The sequence below is a fragment of the Procambarus clarkii genome, chromosome 18 (genome assembly GCF_040958095.1).
Source record: "Procambarus clarkii isolate CNS0578487 chromosome 18, FALCON_Pclarkii_2.0, whole genome shotgun sequence".
Classification (NCBI taxonomy): Eukaryota; Metazoa; Arthropoda; class Malacostraca; order Decapoda; family Cambaridae; genus Procambarus; species Procambarus clarkii.
This window is the reverse complement of record NC_091167.1, coordinates 2,434,745-2,453,879: the sequence shown is the minus strand read 5'-3', so window position 1 is coordinate 2,453,879 and position 19,135 is coordinate 2,434,745. Positions and strand designations below refer to the sequence as shown.

General features: G+C 56.4%; 1 protein-coding gene across 1 annotated transcript in view; it reads left to right on the top strand.

Moving 5' to 3' along the window:
- LOC123753511 (pregnancy zone protein-like) overlaps positions 1-19,135 on the top strand; it is a 176,535-nt gene that overhangs the window by 80,771 nt on the left and 76,629 nt on the right. The window contains exon 5 of the mRNA XM_069326611.1: positions 11,571-11,728. Within this exon, the coding sequence (XP_069182712.1) occupies positions 11,571-11,728 (158 nt within the window). The remainder of the gene's footprint in view (positions 1-11,570; positions 11,729-19,135) is intronic.

Sequence of the window (19,135 nt, the reverse complement as noted above, 5' to 3'; positions counted from 1 at the left end):
CTCTGGTGCACCGTCCTGGAGGCTCTGGTGCACCGTCCTGGGGGCTCTGGTGCACCTTCGTGGGGGCTCTGGTACACCGTCCTTGGGGCTCTGGTGCACCGTCCTGTGGGCTCTGGTGCACCGTCCTGGGAGCTCTGGTGTACCGTCCTGGGGGCTCTGGTGCACCGTCCTGGGGGCTCTCGTGCATCGTCCTGGGGGCTCTGGTGCACCGTCCTGGGGGCTCTGGTGCACCGTCCTGGGGGCTCTGGTGAGGGGTTCTGGCGCACTGTCCTGGGGGCTCTGGTGCACCGTCCTGGGGGCTCAGTTGCACTGTCCTGGGGCTCTGGTACACCGTCCTGGGGGCTCTGGTACACCGTCCTGGGGGCTCTGGTACACCGTCCTGGGGGCTCTGGTGCACCGTCCTGGGGGCTCTGGTGCACCGTCCTGGGGGCTCTGGTGCACCATCTTGGGGGCTCTGGTGCACCGTCTTGGGGGCTCTGGTGCACCGTCCTGGAGGCTCTGGTGCACCGTCCAGGGGGCTCTGGTGCACCTTCGTGGGGGCTCTGGTACACCGTCCTTGGGGCTCTGGTGCACCGTCCTGGGGGCTCTGGTGCACCGTCCTGGGGGCTCTGGTGCACCGTCATGGGGGCTCTGGTGCACCGTCCTGGGAGCTCTGGTGCACCGTCCTGGGGGCTCTGGTGAGGGGTTCTGGCGCACCGTCCTGGGGGCTCTGGTGCACCGTCCTGGGGGCTCAGTTGCACCGTCCTGGGGCTCTGGTACACCGTCCTGGGGGCTCTGGTACACCGTCCTGGGGGCTCTGGTACACCGTCTTGGGGGCTCTGGTGCACCGTCCTGGAGGCTCTGGTGCACCGTCCTGGGGACTCTGGTGCACCGTCTTGGGGGCTCTGGTGCACCGTCCTGGAGGCTCTGGTGCACCGTCCTGGGGGCTCTGGTGCACCTTCGTGGGGGCTCTGGTACACCGTCCTTGGGGCTCTGGTGCACCGTCCTGTGGGCTCTGGTGCACCGTCCTGGGGGCTCTGGTGCACCGTCCTGGGGGCTCTGGTGCACCGTCCTGGGGGCTCTGGTGCATCGTCCTGGGGGCTCTGGTGCACCGTCCTGGGAGCTCTGGTGCACCGTCCTGGGGGCTCTGGTGAGGGGTTCTGGCGCACTGTCCTGGGGGCTCTGGTGCACTGTCCTGGGGCTCTGGTACACCGTCCTGGGGGCTCTGGTACACCGTCTTGGGGGCTCTGGTGCACCGTCCTGGAGGCTCTGGTGCACCGTCCTGGGGACTCTGGTGCACCGTCTTGGGGGCTCTGGTGCACCGTCCTGGGGGCTCTGGTACACCGTCCTGGGGGCTCTGGTACACCGTCCTGGGGGCTCTGGTGCACCATCCTGGGGGCTCTGGTGCACCGTCCTGGGGGCTCTGGTGCACCATCTTGGGGGCTCTGGTGCACTGTCTTGGGGGCTCTGGTGCACCGTCCTGGAGGCTCTGGTGCACCGTCCAGGGGGCTCTGGTGCACCTTCGTGGGGGCTCTGGTACACCGTCCTTGGGGCTCTGGTGCACCGTCCTGTGGGCTCTGGTGCACCGTCCTGGGGGCTCTGGTGCACCGTCCTGGGGGCTCTGGTGCACCGTCCTGGGGGCTCTGGTGCACCGTCCTGGGAGCTCTGGTGCACCGTCCTGGGGGCTCTGGTGAGGGGTTCTGGCGCACCGTCCTGGGGGCTCTGGTGCACCGTCCTGGGGGCTCAGTTGCACCGTCCTGGGGCTCTGGTACACCGTCCTGGGGGCTCTGGTACACCGTCCTGGGGGCTCTGGTACACCGTCTTGGGGGCTCAAGTGCACCGTCCTGGGGCTCTGGTGCACCGTCCTGGGGGCTCTGGTGCACCGTCCTGGGGGCTCTGGTGCACCGTCCTGGGGGCTCTGGTACATCGTCCTGGGGGCTCTGGTACACTGTCCTGGGGGCTCTGGTACACCGTCCTGGGGGCTCTGGTGAGGGGCTCTGGCGCACCGTCCTGGGGGCTCTGGTGCACCGTCCTGGGGGCTCTGGTACACCGTCCTGGGGGCTCTGGTACACAGTCCTGGGGGCTCTGGTGCACCGTCCTGGGGGCTCTGGTGCACCATTCTGGGGGCTCTGGTATACCGTTCTGGGGGGTCTGGTGCAACGTCCTGAGGGCTCTGGTACACCGTCCTGGGGGCTCTGGTACACCGTCCTGGGGGCTCTGGTACACCGTCCTGGGGGCTCTGGTGCACCGTCCTGGGCGCTCTAGTACAGCGTCCTGGGGGCTCTGGTTAGAGGCTCTGGTACACCGTCCTGGGGGCTCTGGTGCACCGTCCTGGGGGCTCTGGTGCAGAGTCCTGGGGGCTCTGGTGAGGGGCTCTGATATACCGTCCTGGGGGCTCTGGTACAGCGTCCTGGGGGCTCTGGTTAGAGGCTCTGGTACACCGTCCTGGGGGCTCTGGTGCACCGTCCTGGGGGCTCTGGTGCAGAGTCCTGGGGGCTCTGGTGAGGGGCTCTGATATACGGTCCTGGGGGCTCTGGTGCACCGTCCTGGGGGCTCTGGTGCACCGTCCTGGGGGCTTTGGTGCACAGTCCTGGGGGCTCTGGTGAGGGGCTCTGGTGCACCGTCCTGGGGGCTCTGGTACACACTCCCGGGGGCTCTGGTGCACCGTCCTGGGGGCTCTGGTGCACCTTCGTGGGGGCTTTGGTGCACCGTCCTGGGGGCTCTGGTGCACCGGCCGTCCTGGGGGCTCTGGTACACCGTCCTGGGGGCTCTGGTGCACCGTCCTGGGGGCTCTGGTGCACCGTCGTGGGGGCTCTGGTGCACCGTCCTGGGGGCTCTGGTGCACCGGCCGTCCTGGGGGCTATGGTACACCGTCCTGGAGGCTCTGGTGCACCGTCTTGGGGGCTCTGGTGCACCGTCCTGGAGGCTCTGGTGCACCGTACTGGGGGCTCTGGTGAACCGTCCTGGGGGCTCAGTTAATTGCACTGTCCTGGGGGCTCTGGTACACCGTCCTTGGGGCTCTGATGCACCGTCCTGAGGGCTCTGGTGCACCGTCCTGGGGGCTCTGGTGCACTGTCCTGGAGGCTCTGGTGCACCGTCCTGGGGGCTCTGGTGCACCGTCCTGGGAGCTCTGGTGCACCGTCCTGGGGGCTCTGGTGAGGGGTTCTGGCGCACCGTCCAGGGGGCTCTGATACACCGTCCAGGGGGCTCTGATACACCGTCCTGGGGCTCTGGTGCACCGTCCTGGGGGCTCTGGTGCACCGTCCTGGGGGCTCAGTTAATTGCACTGTCCTGGGGGCTCTGGTACACCGTCCTTGGGGCTCTGATGCACCGTCCTGAGGGCTCTGGTGCACCGTTCTGGGGGCTCTGGTGCACCGTCCTGGAGGCTCTGGTGCACCGTCCTGGGGGCTCTGGTGCACCGTCCTGGGAGCTCTGGTGCACCGTCCTGGGGGGTCTGGTGAGGGGTTCTGGCGCACCGTCCAGGGGGCTCTGATACACCGTCCAGGGGGCTCTGATACACCGTCCTGGGGCTCTGGTGCACCGTCCTGGGGGCTCTGGTGCACCGTCCTGGGGGCTCTGGTGCACCGTCCTGGGGGCTCTGGTGCACCGTCCTGGGGGCTCGAGTACACGGTCCTGGGGGCTCTGGTGCACCGTCCTGGGGGCTCAGGTGCACCGTCCTGGGGGCTCTGGTGCACTGTCCTGGAGGCTCTGGTGCACTGTCCTGGGGACTCTGGTGCACCGTCCTGGGGGCTCTGGTACACCGTCCTGGGGGCTCGAGTACACGGTCCTGGGGGCTCTGGTGCACCGTCCTGGGGGCTCCGGTACACCGTCCTGGGTGCTCGAGTACACGGTCCTGGGGGCTCTGGTGCACCGTCCTGGCGGCTTTGGTGCACCGTCCTGGGGGCTCTGGTGCACCGTCCTGGGGGCTCTGGTACACCGTCCTGGGGGCTCGAGTACACGGTCCTGAGGGCTCTGGTGCACCGTCCTGGGGGCTCCGGTACACCGTCCTGGGGGCTCGAGTACACGGTCCTGGGGGCTCTGGTGCACCGTCCTGGCGGCTTAGGTGCACCGTCCTGGGGGCTCTGGTGCACCGTCCTGGGGGCTCTGGTACACCGTCCTGGGGGCTCGAGTACACGGTTCTGGGGGCTCTGGTGCACCGTCCTGGGGGCTCTGGTACACCGTCCTGGAGGCTCCGGTACACCGTCCTGGGGGCTCGAGTACACGGTCCTGGGGGCTCTGGTGCACCGTCCTGGCGGCTTAGGTGCACCGTCCTGGGGGCTCTGGTGCACCGTCCTTGGGGCTCTGGTACACCGTCCTGGGGGCTCGAGTACACGGTCCTGGGGGCTCTGGTGCACCGTCCTGGGGGCTCCGGTACACCGTCCTGGGGGCTCGAGTACACGGTCCTGGGGGCTCTGGTGCACCGTCCTGGCGGCTTAGGTGCACCGTCCTGGGGGCTCTGGTGCACCGTCCTGGGGGCTCTGGTACACCGTCCTGGGGGGCTCTGGTACACCGTCCTGGGGGCTCGAGTACACGGTTCTGGGGGCTCTGGTGCACCGTCCTGGGGGCTCCGGTACACCGTCCTGGGGGCTCCGGTACACCGTCCTGGGGGCTCGAGTACACGGTTCTGGGGGCTCTGGTGCACCGTCCTGGGGGCTCTGGTACACCGTCCTGGGGACTCTGGTGCACCGTCCTGGGGGCTCCGGTACACCATCCTGGGGGCTCCGGTACACCGTCCTGGGGGCTCGAGTACACGGTCCTGGGGGCTCTGGTGCACCATCCTGGCGGCTTAGGTGCACCGTCCTGGGGGCTCCGGTACACCGTCCTGGGGGCTCCGGTACACCGTCCTGGGGGCTCGAGTACACGGTCCTGGGGGCTCTGGTACACCGTCCTGGGGGCTCTGGTACACCGTCTTGGGGGCTCTGGTACACCGTCCTGGGGGCTCTTGTACACGGTCCTGGGGACTCTGGTGCACCGTCCTGGGGGCTCTGGTACACGGTCCTTGGGGCTCTGGTGCACCGTCCTGGCGGCTTAGGTGCACCGTCCTGGGGGCTCTGGTACACCGTCTTGGGGGCTCTGGTGCACCGTCCTGGAGGCTCTGGTGCACCGTCCTGGGGGCTCTGGTGCACCTTCGTGGGGGCTCTGGTACACCGTCCTTGGGGCTCTGGTGCACCGTCCTGTGGGCTCTGGTGCACCGTCCTGGGGGCTCTGGTGTACCGTCCTGGGGGCTCTGGTGCACCGTCCTGGGGGCTCTGGTGCATCGTCCTGGGGGCTCTGGTGCACCGTCCTGGGAGCTCTGGTGCACCGTCCTGGGGGCTCTGGTGAGGGGTTCTGGCGCACTGTCCTGGGGGCTCTGGCGCACCGTCCTGGGGGCTCAGTTGCACTGTCCTAGGGCTCTGGTACACCGTCCTGGGGGCTCTGGTACACCGTCCTGGGGGCTCTGGTACACCGTCCTGGGGGCTCTGGTGCACCGTCCTGGGGGCTCTGGTGCACCGTCCTGGGGGCTCTGGTGCACCATCTTGGGGGCTCTGGTACACCGTCTTGGGGGCTCTGGTGCACCGTCCTGGAGGCTCTGGTGCACCGTCCAGGGGGCTCTGGTGCACCTTCGTGGGGGCTCTGGTACACCGTCCTTGGGGCTCTGGTGCACCGTCCTGGGGGCTCTGGTGCACCATCCTGGGGGCTCTGGTGCACCGTCATGGGGGCTCTGGTGCACCGTCCTGGGAGCTCTGGTGCACCGTCCTGGGGGCTCTGGTGAGGGGTTCTGGCGCACCGTCCTGGGGGCTCTGGTGCACCGTCCTGGGGGCTCAGTTGCACCGTCCTGGGGCTCTGGTACACCGTCCTGGGGGCTCTGGTACTCCGTCCTGGGGGCTCTGGTACACCGTCTTGGGGGCTCTGGTGCACCGTCCTGGAGGCTCTGGTGCACCGTCCTGGGGACTCTGGTGCACCGTCTTGGGGGCTCTGGTGCACCGTCCTGGAGGCTCTGGTGCACCGTCCTGGGGGCTCTGGTGCACCTTCGTGGGGGCTCTGGTACACCGTCCTTGGGGCTCTGGTGCACCGTCCTGTGGGCTCTGGTGCACCGTCCTGGGGGCTCTGGTGCACCGTCCTGGGGGCTCTGGTGCACCGTCCTGGGGGCTCTGGTGCATCGTCCTGGGGGCTCTGGTGCACCGTCCTGGGAGCTCTGGTGCACCGTCCTGGGGGCTCTGGTGAGGGGTTCTGGCGCACTGTCCTGGGGGCTCTGGTGCACTGTCCTGGGGCTCTGGTACACCGTCCTGGGGGCTCTGGTACACCGTCTTGGGGGCTCTGGTGCACCGTCCTGGAGGCTCTGGTGCACCGTCCTGGGGACTCTGGTGCACCGTCTTGGGGGCTCTGGTGCACCGTCCTGGGGGCTCTGGTACACCGTCCTGGGGGCTCTGGTACACCGTCCTGGGGGCTCTGGTGCACCATCCTGGGGGCTCTGGTGCACCGTCCTGGGGGCTCTGGTGCACCATCTTGGGGGCTCTGGTGCACCGTGTTGGGGGCTCTGGTGCACCGTCCTGGAGGCTCTGGTGCACCTTCGTGGGGGCTCTGGTACACCGTCCTTGGGGCTCTGGTGCACCGTCCTGTGGGCTCTGGTGCACCGTCCTGGGGGCTCTGGTGCACCGTCCTGGGGGCTCTGGTGCACCGTCCTGGGGGCTCTGGTGCACCGTCCTGGGAGCTCTGGTGCACCGTCCTGGGGGCTCTGGTGAGGGGTTCTGGCGCACCGTCCTGGGGGCTCTGGTGCACCGTCCTGGGGGCTCAGTTGCACCGTCCTGGGGCTCTGGTACACCGTCCTGGGGGCTCTGGTACACCGTCCTGGGGGCTCTGGTACACCGTCTTGGGGGCTCAAGTGCACCGTCCTGGGGCTCTGGTGCACCGTCCTGGGGGCTCTGGTGCACCGTCCTGGGGGCTCTGGTGCACCGTCCTGGGGGCTCTGGTACATCGTCCTGGGGGCTCTGGTACACTGTCCTGGGGGCTCTGGTACACCGTCCTGGGGGCTCTGGTGAGGGGCTCTGGCGCACCGTCCTGGGGGCTCTGGTGCACCGTCCTGGGGGCTCTGGTACACCGTCCTGGGGGCTCTGGTACACAGTCCTGGGGGCTCTGGTGCACCGTCCTGGGGGCTCTGGTGCACCATTCTGGGGGCTCTGGTATACCGTTCTGGGGGGTCTGGTGCAACGTCCTGAGGGCTCTGGTACACCGTCCTGGGGGCTCTGGTACACCGTCCTGGGGGCTCTGGTACACCGTCCTGGGGGCTCTGGTGCACCGTCCTGGGCGCTCTAGTACAGCGTCCTGGGGGCTCTGGTTAGAGGCTCTGGTACACCGTCCTGGGGGCTCTGGTGCACCGTCCTGGGGGCTCTGGTGCAGAGTCCTGGGGGCTCTGGTGAGGGGCTCTGATATACCGTCCTGGGGGCTCTGGTACAGCGTCCTGGGGGCTCTGGTTAGAGGCTCTGGTACACCGTCCTGGGGGCTCTGGTGCACCGTCCTGGGGGCTCTGGTGCAGAGTCCTGGGGGCTCTGGTGAGGGGCTCTGATATACGGTCCTGGGGGCTCTGGTGCACCGTCTTGGGGGCTCTGGTGCACCGTCCTGGGGGCTTTGGTGCACAGTCCTGGGGGCTCTGGTGAGGGGCTCTGGTGCACCGTCCTGGGGGCTCTGGTACACCGTCCCGGGGGCTCTGGTGCACCGTCCTGGGGGCTCTGGTGCACCTTCGTGGGGGCTTTGGTGCACCGTCCTGGGGGCTCTGGTGCACCGGCCGTCCTGGGGGCTCTGGTACACCGTCCTGGGGGCTCTGGTGCACCGTCCTGGGGGCTCTGGTGCACCTTCGTGGGGGCTCTGGTGCACCGTCCTGGGGGCTCTGGTGCACCGGCCGTCCTGGGGGCTATGGTACACCGTCCTGGAGGCTCTGGTGCACCGTCTTGGGGGCTCTGGTGCACCGTCCTGGAGGCTCTGGTGCACCGTACTGGGGGCTCTGGTGCACCGTCCTGGGGGCTCAGTTAATTGCACTGTCCTGGGGGCTCTGGTACACCGTCCTTGGGGCTCTGATGCACCGTCCTGAGGGCTCTGGTGCACCGTCCTGGGGGCTCTGGTGCACCGTCCTGGAGGCTCTGGTGCACCGTCCTGGGGGCTCTGGTGCACCGTCCTGGGAGCTCTGGTGCACCGTCCTGGGGGCTCTGGTGAGGGGTTCTGGCGCACCGTCCAGGGGGCTCTGATACACCGTCCAGGGGGCTCTGATACACCGTCCTGGGGCTCTGGTGCACCGTCCTGGGGGCTCTGGTGCACCGTCCTGGGGGCTCAGTTAATTGCACTGTCCTGGGGGCTCTGGTACACCGTCCTTGGGGCTCTGATGCACCGTCCTGAGGGCTCTGGTGCACCGTCCTGGGGGCTCTGGTGCACCGTCCTGGAGGCTCTGGTGCACCGTCCTGGGGGCTCTGGTGCACCGTCCTGGGAGCTCTGGTGCACCGTCCTGGGGGCTCTGGTGAGGGGTTCTGGCGCACCGTCCAGGGGGCTCTGATACACCGTCCAGGGGGCTCTGATACACCGTCCTGGGGCTCTGGTGCACCGTCCTGGGGGCTCTGGTGCACCGTCCTGGGGGCTCTGGTGCACCGTCCTGGGGGCTCTGGTGCACCGTCCTGGGGGCTCGAGTACACGGTCCTGGGGGCTCTGGTGCACCGTCCTGGGGGCTCAGGTGCACCGTCCTGGGGGCTCTGGTGCACTGTCCTGGAGGCTCTGGTGCACTGTCCTGGGGACTCTGGTGCACCGTCCTGGGGGCTCTGGTACACCGTCCTGGGGGCTCGAGTACACGGTCCTGGGGGCTCTGGTGCACCGTCCTGGGGGCTCCGGTACACCGTCCTGGGTGCTCGAGTACACGGTCCTGGGGGCTCTGGTGCACCGTCCTGGCGGCTTAGGTGCACCGTCCTGGGGGCTCTGGTGCACCGTCCTGGGGGCTCTGGTACACCGTCCTGGGGGCTCGAGTACACGGTCCTGGGGGCTCTGGTGCACCGTCCTGGGGGCTCCGGTACACCGTCCTGGGGGCTCGAGTACACGGTCCTGGGGGCTCTGGTGCACCGTCCTGGCGGCTTAGGTGCACCGTCCTGGGGGCTCTGGTGCACCGTCCTGGGGGCTCTGGTACACCGTCCTGGGGGCTCTGGTACACCGTCCTGGGGGCTCGAGTACACGGTTCTGGGGGCTCTGGTGCACCGTCCTGGGGGCTCTGGTACACCGTCCTGGAGGCTCCGGTACACCGTCCTGGGGGCTCGAGTACACGGTCCTGGGGGCTCTAGTGCACCGTCCTGGCGGCTTAGGTGCACCGTCCTGGGGGCTCTGGTGCACCGTCCTGGGGGCTCTGGTACACCGTCCTGGGGGCTCGAGTACACGGTCCTGGGGGCTCTGGTGCACCGTCCTGGGGGCTCCGGTACACCGTCCTGGGGGCTCGAGTACACGGTCCTGGGGGCTCTGGTGCACCGTCCTGGCGGCTTAGGTGCACCGTCCTGGGGGCTCTGGTGCACCGTCCTGGGGGCTCTGGTACACCGTCCTGGGGGCTCTGGTACACCGTCCTGGGGGCTCGAGTACACGGTTCTGGGGGCTCTGGTGCACCGTCCTGGGGGCTCCGGTACACCGTCCTGGGGGCTCCGGTACACCGTCCTGGGGGCTCGAGTACACGGTTCTGGGGGCTCTGGTGCACCGTCCTGGGGGCTCTGGTACACCGTCCTGGGGACTCTGGTGCACCGTCCTGGGGGCTCCGGTACACCATCCTGGGGGCTCCGGTACACCGTCCTGGGGGCTCGAGTACACGGTCCTGGGGGCTCTGGTGCACCATCCTGGCGGCTTAGGTGCACCGTCCTGGGGGCTCCGGTACACCGTCCTGGGGGCTCCGGTACACCGTCCTGGGGGCTCGAGTACACGGTCCTGGGGGCTCTGGTACACGGTCCTTGGGGCTCTGGTGCACCGTCCTGGCGGCTTAGGTGCACCGTCCTGGGGGCTCTGGTACACCGTCTTGGGGGCTCTGGTGCACCGTCCTGGGGGCTCTGGTACACCGTCCATGGGGCTCTGGTACACCGTCCTGGGGGCTCTGATACACCGTCCTGGGGGCTTATGTCTATCGTGTTGGGGGCTCTGGTACACCGTCCTGGGGGCTCTGGTCTATCGTCCTTGGGGCTCTGGTACACCGCCCTGGGGGCTCTGGTCTATCGTCCTGGGGCGGGAGAGGGCTTCCTTCTGCTGCTGGCTGAACAACCTGTGGTTGTGGTGACTGTGTTGACCCTGGACAGAGACCTGCAGGAATAATATTGTCATCCACACTTCTGGGGACATAAACATACCATTCACTTGGAGGATGAACCAAGTAACTGCGGCTCTTGAAGGGTAACTTGCGTCTTTCCTGAAGAAACACGAGTAAACTAAGATGTTAGCTGAGACCCAAGTGCAGAACAGCAGATATAGTGTACGTGGACTTCTCTAAAGCTATAGATAATGGACCACATGAAAGACTCTCTCCACGTAGGATAAATGGTAAAACATTTGATTGGTTAAAAAAAATATACAACAAGGAAGGCAAGAGGTTGTCTCAGGTGGATATAAATATAGTTTAGAATGCCAAGTGTAGCACCGCAAGGTTCCATCAAGGGACCAACTCTTCATGTAATATATAACACGATATAGAAGAGAACATTAGAAACCAAATAATCAAATTTACTGATGACATTAGAATCTATGATAAACTGGGAAGCAAAAAAAGGTTAATTTTTTGCAAGGCGATTTAATATTACAAATGCAAAACGGTGGTTGCAGAGCATATCAGTATACACTATAACTACCATATCAACAAGACGAACATGGTGGAGATTGATGAAGAGAAGCACCTAGGCCTTATGATCCACCAGTCACTGACAGTTGCTCAACAAGTAGACGCCGCTGCGGTAAAAATGTCAACAAGACCTTGTGAATAGTCAAACGAAACGTTAATTTGAAGGACAAGAAAGTGGTTGTTCAACTGAACAAGTCGTTCCAGGAACGGTTGAGAGCCAGAGCAGGACTAACAACACTACACACCGGACATGACAGGGCGGATCTCAGTGGAACTTTTAGAATACTAAACAATTTGTAGTATAATAATCCAGACCACATTATTAAAATGTGTAATATAACTCACAAAGTGCATCATCATGAGACCTAACAGTGTTTTCTGGAGGACACAAAACAAGAGATGATTTTCACCTTAGATAATAAGTCCTTGATATCACCTACTTGTCGAAGCAGTAGATACAGAGACATTAATTCAGTTGAAAAGAATCATAGGAATAATTCAGGGACCTTTGACAAGCCGCCTACTTCGTGGCCCCATCAAGACCACTAGAGACTTTGGACCTCGGGTACATTAAGCACCAACTTATCGTGGTTTAGAGTTATTATGTCACATTTTGGTCACTAACAAACAACAAAAATATCTTGCTGTTGACTGATGATACTTAATAACTTGCTCCTCATCACTAGGAATTATTTATTACTGATTCTTGAATAATGATGAAAAAATATGTTTAATGTGTCAAAATATTTGATGTAGCTAATCCGACCATTTTTGTCAGGGATTGTACACGCTGTTCGTGAAGACGCCCCGGGGCCAACAGCAGAGTGTGACCTTCAAGGTGGAGGAGTTCGTGCTGCCTCGCTACGAGGTGGTGCTCAAGCCTCCCGCCTACATCCTGGGCACTGACGAAGCCTTCACCTTCACCGTGTGCGCCAAGTGAGCCCCCCCCCCCCCCCCCGCCACCCAACACCACCCACCCTCAACTCTCACACTTGATAAACAACTCCATATAGTTTAGGTTACATTTTGGGATCAAAGGTTTCCGAAAGTAGTCAATGTTATCTGAAGGTTAATGTGAAGAGTTTCAGAGCCCAGTAGTTGTGTAACTGCTAGAACATTAACGTAATTCACTCAACACTGAACTGTTTAAGTAAAACCACAAAAATGTTATTAAAGTGAGGCACGTATTTCCTGACTATTTTATATTGTGCTAATCATTAAAACATTCATATGAGAGCGGCAGGTAACTCGCCTCAGATGTGAGTTATTCTCCAGAAGTTTGTAGCTCATTCCTCATCTCTTCTTCCTCATCCCCACTTAATTATCTCCCCTTCCTCATCTCTTCCTTCACACGTCTCCTCTTCCTCATCTCCTTTTGATCATCTCTTCTTCCTCATCCCCTCTTCCTTATCTCCTCTTCCTCATCTCCCCTTCACACACGCATTACTCAAATTCGGCTTTAAAATCTTCTAAATTGATTGTATATAATAACTTATAAATGTCTAGGGTCAAGGAGGTATAGGGCTCTACCTACTGTAGGGTCACTGAAGTACTGGGCTCTACCTACTCTAGGGTCAAGGAGGTACAGGGTTCTACCTACTCTAGGGTCACTGAAGTACTGGGCTCTACCTACTCTAGGGTCAAGGAGGTACAGGGTTCTACCTACTCTAGGGTCACTGAAGTACTGGGCTCTACCTACTCTAGGGTCAAGGAGGTACAGGGTTCTACCTACTCTAGGGTCACTGAAGTACTGGGCTCTACCTACTCTAGGGTCACGTGGGTATAGGGCTCTTCCTACTCTAACGCCCTGGGGGTAGAGCACATCACCGACTGCAGAGTATCTATTGCAGGGTATATATTGCAGGGTATATATTGCAGGAGTATATATTGTAGGGTATATATTGATTGGTATATATTGCAGGGTATATATTGCAGGGGTATATATTGCAGGAGTATATATTGTAGGGTATATATTGATGGGTATATATTGCAGGGTATATATTAAAGCAGTATATATTGCAGGGTATATATTAAAGCAGTATATATTGTAGGGTATATATTGCAGGGGTATATATTGCAGGGTATATATTGCAGGATATATATTGTAGGGTATATATTGCAGGGGTATATATTGCAGGGTATATATTGCAGGGTATATATTGAAGGGTATATATTGCAGGGTACATATTGAAGGGTATATACTGCAGGGTATATATTGCAGGGAATATATTGCAGGGTATATATTGCATGGGAATATATTGCAGGGTATATATTGCAAGGTAAATATTGCATGGGTATATATTGCAGGGTATATATATTGCAGGGTATATGTTACAGGGTATATATTGCAGGGGTATATATTGCAGGGGTATATATTGCAGGGTATATATTGTAGAGTATATATTGAAGGGTATATATTGCAGGGTATATATTGAAGGGTATATATATTGCAGGGGTATATATTGCAGGGGTATATATTGCAGAGTATATATTGAAAGGTATATATTGCAGGGTATATATTGTAGAGTATATATTGAAGGGTATATATATTGCAGGGTATATATATTGCAGGGTATATATATTGCAGGGTATATATATTGCAGGGTATATATATTGCAGGGTATATATTGAAGGGTATATATTGCAGGGGTATATATTGCAGAGTATATATTGAAGGGTATATATTGCAGGGTATATATTGTAGAGTATATATTGCAGGGTATATATACCCTGCAAAATATATATATATATATATATATATATATATATATATATATATATATATATATATATATATATATATATATATATATATATATATATATATATATATTGCAAGGTATATATTGAAGGGTATATATTGCAGGGTATATATTGCAGGGTATATATTGCAGAGTATATATTGAAGGGTATATATTGCAGGGTATATATTGAAGGATATATATATTGCAGGGTATATATTGCAGGGTATATATTGAAGGGTATATACTGCAGGGTATATATTGCAGAGTATATATTGCAGGGCATATATAGCAGGGCATATAATGCAGGGCATATATTGCAAGGTATATATTGCAAGGTGTATATTGTAGGGTATATATTGCAGGGTATATATTGCAGGATATATATATATATATATATATATATATATATATATATATATATATATATATATATATATATATATATATATATATATATATATATATATATGTCGTACCTAGTAGCCAGAACGCACTTCTCTGCCTACTATGCAAGGCCCGATTTGCCTAATAAGCCAAGTTTTCATGAATTAATTGTTTTTCGACTACCTAACCTACCTAACCTAACCTAACTTTTTCGGCTACTTAACCTAACCTAACCTATAGAGATAGGTTAAGTTAGGTTAGGTAGAGTTGGTTAGGTTCGGTCATATATCTACGTTAATTTTAACTCCAATACCAAAAAAATGACCTCATACATAATGAAATGGGTAGCTTTATCATTTCATAGAAAAAAATTAGAGAAAATATATTAATTCAGGAAAACTTGGCTTATTAGGCAAATCGGGCCTTGAATAGTAGGCAGAGAAGTGCGTTCTGGCTACTAGGTACGACATATATATATATACATATATATATATATATATATATATACATATATATATATACATATATATATATATATATATATATATATATATATATATAATATATATATATATATATATATATATATATATATATATATATATATATATATATATATGTATATATATATATGTATATATATATATATATGTATATATATATATGTCGTACCTAGTAGCCAGAACGCACTTCTCAGCCTACTATGCAAGGCCCAATTTGCCTAATAAGCCAAGTTTTCATGAATTAATTGTTTTTCGACTACCTAACCTAACTTTTTCGGCTACCTAACCTAACCTAACCTATAGATATAGGTTAGGTTAGGTTAGGTAGGGTTGGTTAGGTTCGGTCTTATATCTACGTTAATTTTAACTCCAATAAAAAAAAATTGACCTCATGCATAATGAAATGGGTAGCTTTATCATTTCATAAGAAAAAAATTAGAGAAAATTTATTAATTCAAGAAAACTTGGCTTATTAGGCAAATCGGGCATCGCATAGTAGGCCGAGAAGTGCATTCTGGCTACTAGGTACGACATATATATATATATATATATATATATATGTATATATATATATATATATATATATATATATATATATATATATATATATATATATATATATATATATATATATATATATATATATATATATGTTCTGTCTTGTGTTGATGAATTTAATACCCTATTAATACCACCTCACCCTATCCACCTCACTCAAATGTAGATATAAACAAATCGGAGATGTGTAAGTTCTATTCAGTTGTGTATGTGTAAACTAAAGTCTTTGAAAATGTAATAAGTTTTACGAAACGCGCTGAAGTGTCGCGTCAGACTAGAAATATAAATGAATTTTGGAGAATTGATTTTTGAATTACCACCAACAGTGAAAAGAAATGTACGAAAGATTGAGAAAATTCGTGTTTGAATTATTAATCTTACTATTTCGGTCATATTTAATAATAATATATATATATATATATATATATATATATATATATATATATATATATATATATATATATATATATATATATATATATATGCCTCCACACCTAGCCGCGGCCTCCACACCCAGTTGCTGGCTCCACACCCAGTTGATGCCTCCACAACCAATCACGGCCTCCACACCCAGTTGCTGGCTCCTCACCCAGTTGCTGGCTCCACACCCAGTTGCTGGCTCCACACCCAGTTGCTGGCTCCTCACCCAGTTGCTGGCTCCACACCCAGTTGCTGGCTCCACACCCAGTTGCTGGCTCCACACCCAGTTGCTGGCTCCACACCCAGTTGCTGGCTCCACACCCAGTTTCTCGCTCCTCACCCAGTTGCTGGCTCCTCACCCAGTTGCTGGCTCCACACCCAGTTGCTGGCTCCACACTCAGTTGCTGCCTCCACACCCAGTTGCTGGCTCCTCACCCAGTTGCTTGCTCCTCACCCAGTTGCTGGCTCCTCACCCAGTTGCTGGCTCCTCACCCAGTTGCTGGCTCCTCACCCAGTTGCTGGCTCCACACCCAGTTGCTGGCTCCTCACCCAGTTGCTGGCTCCACACCCAGTTGCTGCCTCCACACCCAGTTGCTGGCTCCACACCCAGTTGCTGCCTCCACACCCAGTTGCTGGCTCCACACCCAGTTGCTGGCTCCACACCCAGTTGCTGGCTCCTCACCCAGTTGCTGGCTCCTCACCCAGTTGCTGGCTCCTCACCCAGTTGCTGGCTCCTCACCCAGTTGCTGGCTCCTCACCCAGTTGCTGGCTCCACACCCAGTTGATGCCTCCACACCCAGTTGCTGGCTCCACACCCAGTTGCTGGCTCCTCACCCAGTTGCTGGCTCCACACCCAGTTGCTGGCTCCACACCCAGTTGCTGGCTCCACACCCAGTTGATGCCTCCACAACCAGTTGCTGGCTCCTCACCCAGTTGCTGGCTCCTCACCCAGTTGCTGGCTCCACACCCAGTTGCTGCCTCCACACCCAGTTGCTGGCAGTTGCTTGGCCATGACCCAGTGTGTTTGCCCCCCCCCCCTTCTATAGAACAATGCACAGTTTAACTCTCCCAACCGAGTTGAAATGGAAGGGGTCCCAGCGGTCAGGCAGGACTCCACAAGCTTTGAGATACCAACAACTGCTCCTAAAAGAGGTTTTTGCCGAGTATGCAACAAAAACACCGCCATAAACTCCAACGGTGGTGTTATCCGCTTTCACACCGTCAACGAGGTAAGATGCAGTGGTTCCCACCAGCTTCCAAAGGGAAGCAATGGCCAGCTGCCATTAACAGTTAGAGAAGAGACTCCCATTATTCTAATCTCATCTGAAAACCTCACCCAAGCGATCATAGCGACGTCTGCTAGAACATTACCACACATCCCAAAAGCAGCCCGCCCAACTGCAGCAGCCAAACTCTGTAATCTTCTGAAAAAGGTCAATGATGCCCCGGAAAACATGCACGCGTGGCATAATGTCCTTCTGTTTGGCAATGTATGCCTCACCGTCCCTCCAAGGAGGGACAAATCACTTGCTTCCTCGGTCCTGAGGGCGATAAATGAATACCCAAGGGGGGACAACCTAGTTCGCCTGCCTCTCCGAGCAAAACACATCCACCGCAGAAACGGTAACAACAACATACCGGAAACGTACAAAATCAGAGCACAAATCACCAAGAAAATTGAAGAGGGAAATACCGCAAGTGCTATTAGAGTTCTCACCAGTGACGAGAAAATTGCTCCTCGAAACTCTGCCACAGCACGGGCCCTGCAAAGCAAGCACCCACCCAGAGCCCCTCAAGGCGACAACATCGTTCCGCCATCATCCGACACCATTTCAGACCCATTAATCGTTGGTGAATCTGAGGTCTACAAAGCAGCCCTTTCTTTTCCACCTGGGTCAGCAGGCGGCTTTACAGGGTTAAAACCTCAACACATCAAGCAAATGTTAAATCCTGCAGTTGGTGATGCTGCACAAGATCTTCTTATGGAACTCACAAGGTTCGTCAACATGTGCCTGGCTGGTGAGATACCTGAGGTCATCAGGCCTCTCTTTTTTGGTGCCTCCCTCTGTGCTCTCAAAAAGAAGGACGAAGGAATCAGGCCAATCGCTGTTGGCAACACTCTCCGACGCCTGATTGCCAAGGCTGCTACGAGGGTAGTCAGCCAGCAAGCGGCTGAATTGCTGAAACCAATCCAGCTAGGATTTGGAATCCCCCAAGGCTGTGAAGCGGCTACCCATGCAGCACGAGCATACATCACCAACATTTCTGATGAAAAGGCCCTGCTCAAACTGGACTTTAAGAATGCCTTCAACATGGTCAGAAGAGATGCAGTACTTTGTGCCGTACATCGCCATTTCCGGCCCCTCTACCCGTTCATACTATCGTGCTACAGTGGTGAGTCAAAACTACTCTTTGGTGAACATGAAATCAGATAATGTGAAGGTGTTCAGCAAGGTGATCCTCTTGCTCCCCTTCTTTTCTCCTTAGTCTTAAAAGAAATCACAGAAAGCTTGTCCAGCGAGTTCAACATCTGGTTTTTGGATGATGGCACTATAGCTGGCACCGTAAACCATCTCTTGGCAGATATCAGGAAAATAAGAGAGCAAGAAGTAAGCCTGGGTCTTGTCCTGAACCCTTCCAAGTGTGAAGTAGTCTCTTCCAACCCAGACATCGTAGCTAGAATAAGGTCTGCCTTGCCTGGAGCCCATGTCATTAGGGCCGAGAACAGCACCCTCCTTGGAGCCCCCCTTGGGTCTAACGCCATTGAGGAGATCCTTGACAAGAAAATCGCAGACCTTTGGAGGATGGAAGACAGAATAGGTGACATCGATGCCCACGATGCTTTTTATCTCCTCACCAAATGCCTATCCCTTCCGAGGCTAACCTACTTTCTGAGGTGCGCCCCATCTTACAACAGCCGAAAGCTTGAAGAGTATGACCTTTTACTGAAGACCATGCTGGAAAAAGTTGTTAACCTTTCCCTCAACGAATGCCAGTGGAAACAAGCCACTCTTCCTGTTAGGCTCGGTGGCTTGGGTGTCCGCACTGCTACCCAAATTGCTGTCCCAGCCTTCCTGTCTTCCTCCTCAGCATCAGATGACCTGGTTAAGGAAATTCTACCTGACACCCTGAGTGATGTAGCGGGGATACAGGACCCCCACTACACGGAATGCGACACGAAATGGGGTGCCATGGCAGACCCAGCACTCAGACCAGCCATGCCGAAAGCCAAGAAACAATCCAGTTGGGACAGCCCCATTGTAGACAAAGAAGCCACAGCTTTGCTGGAGGCAGCAACAACCCCCAGTGATCGTGCACGCCTCACAGCTGTGCAGGCTCCCCATGCAGGGGACTTCCTTTTGGCAGTCCCTAGGTCTGCGACAGGTACACGTCTTAATCCGCAGGAGCTCCGTATTGCAGTCGCTCTCCGTCTTGCTGCCCCTATTCACACTGTTCATAGGTGAATTTGCGGCGAGGCAGATGCTGACGAAAATGGATTGCATGGCCTGCACTGTGGAAAATCGTGTGGTTGGCACACTAGACACGACGAAGTCAATGACATCATTAAAAGAAGCCTTGCCTCTGCTCAGTGTCCAGCGGAGAGAGAGAACCGCAACCTACTGAACCGTGACTCTGTTAGCTTTGCCGGCCGACCAGACGGAATCACACTGCGACAGTGGAAGGGTGGCAGACAGTTGGCGTGGGACTATACTTGTGTATCCACCCTGGCAACC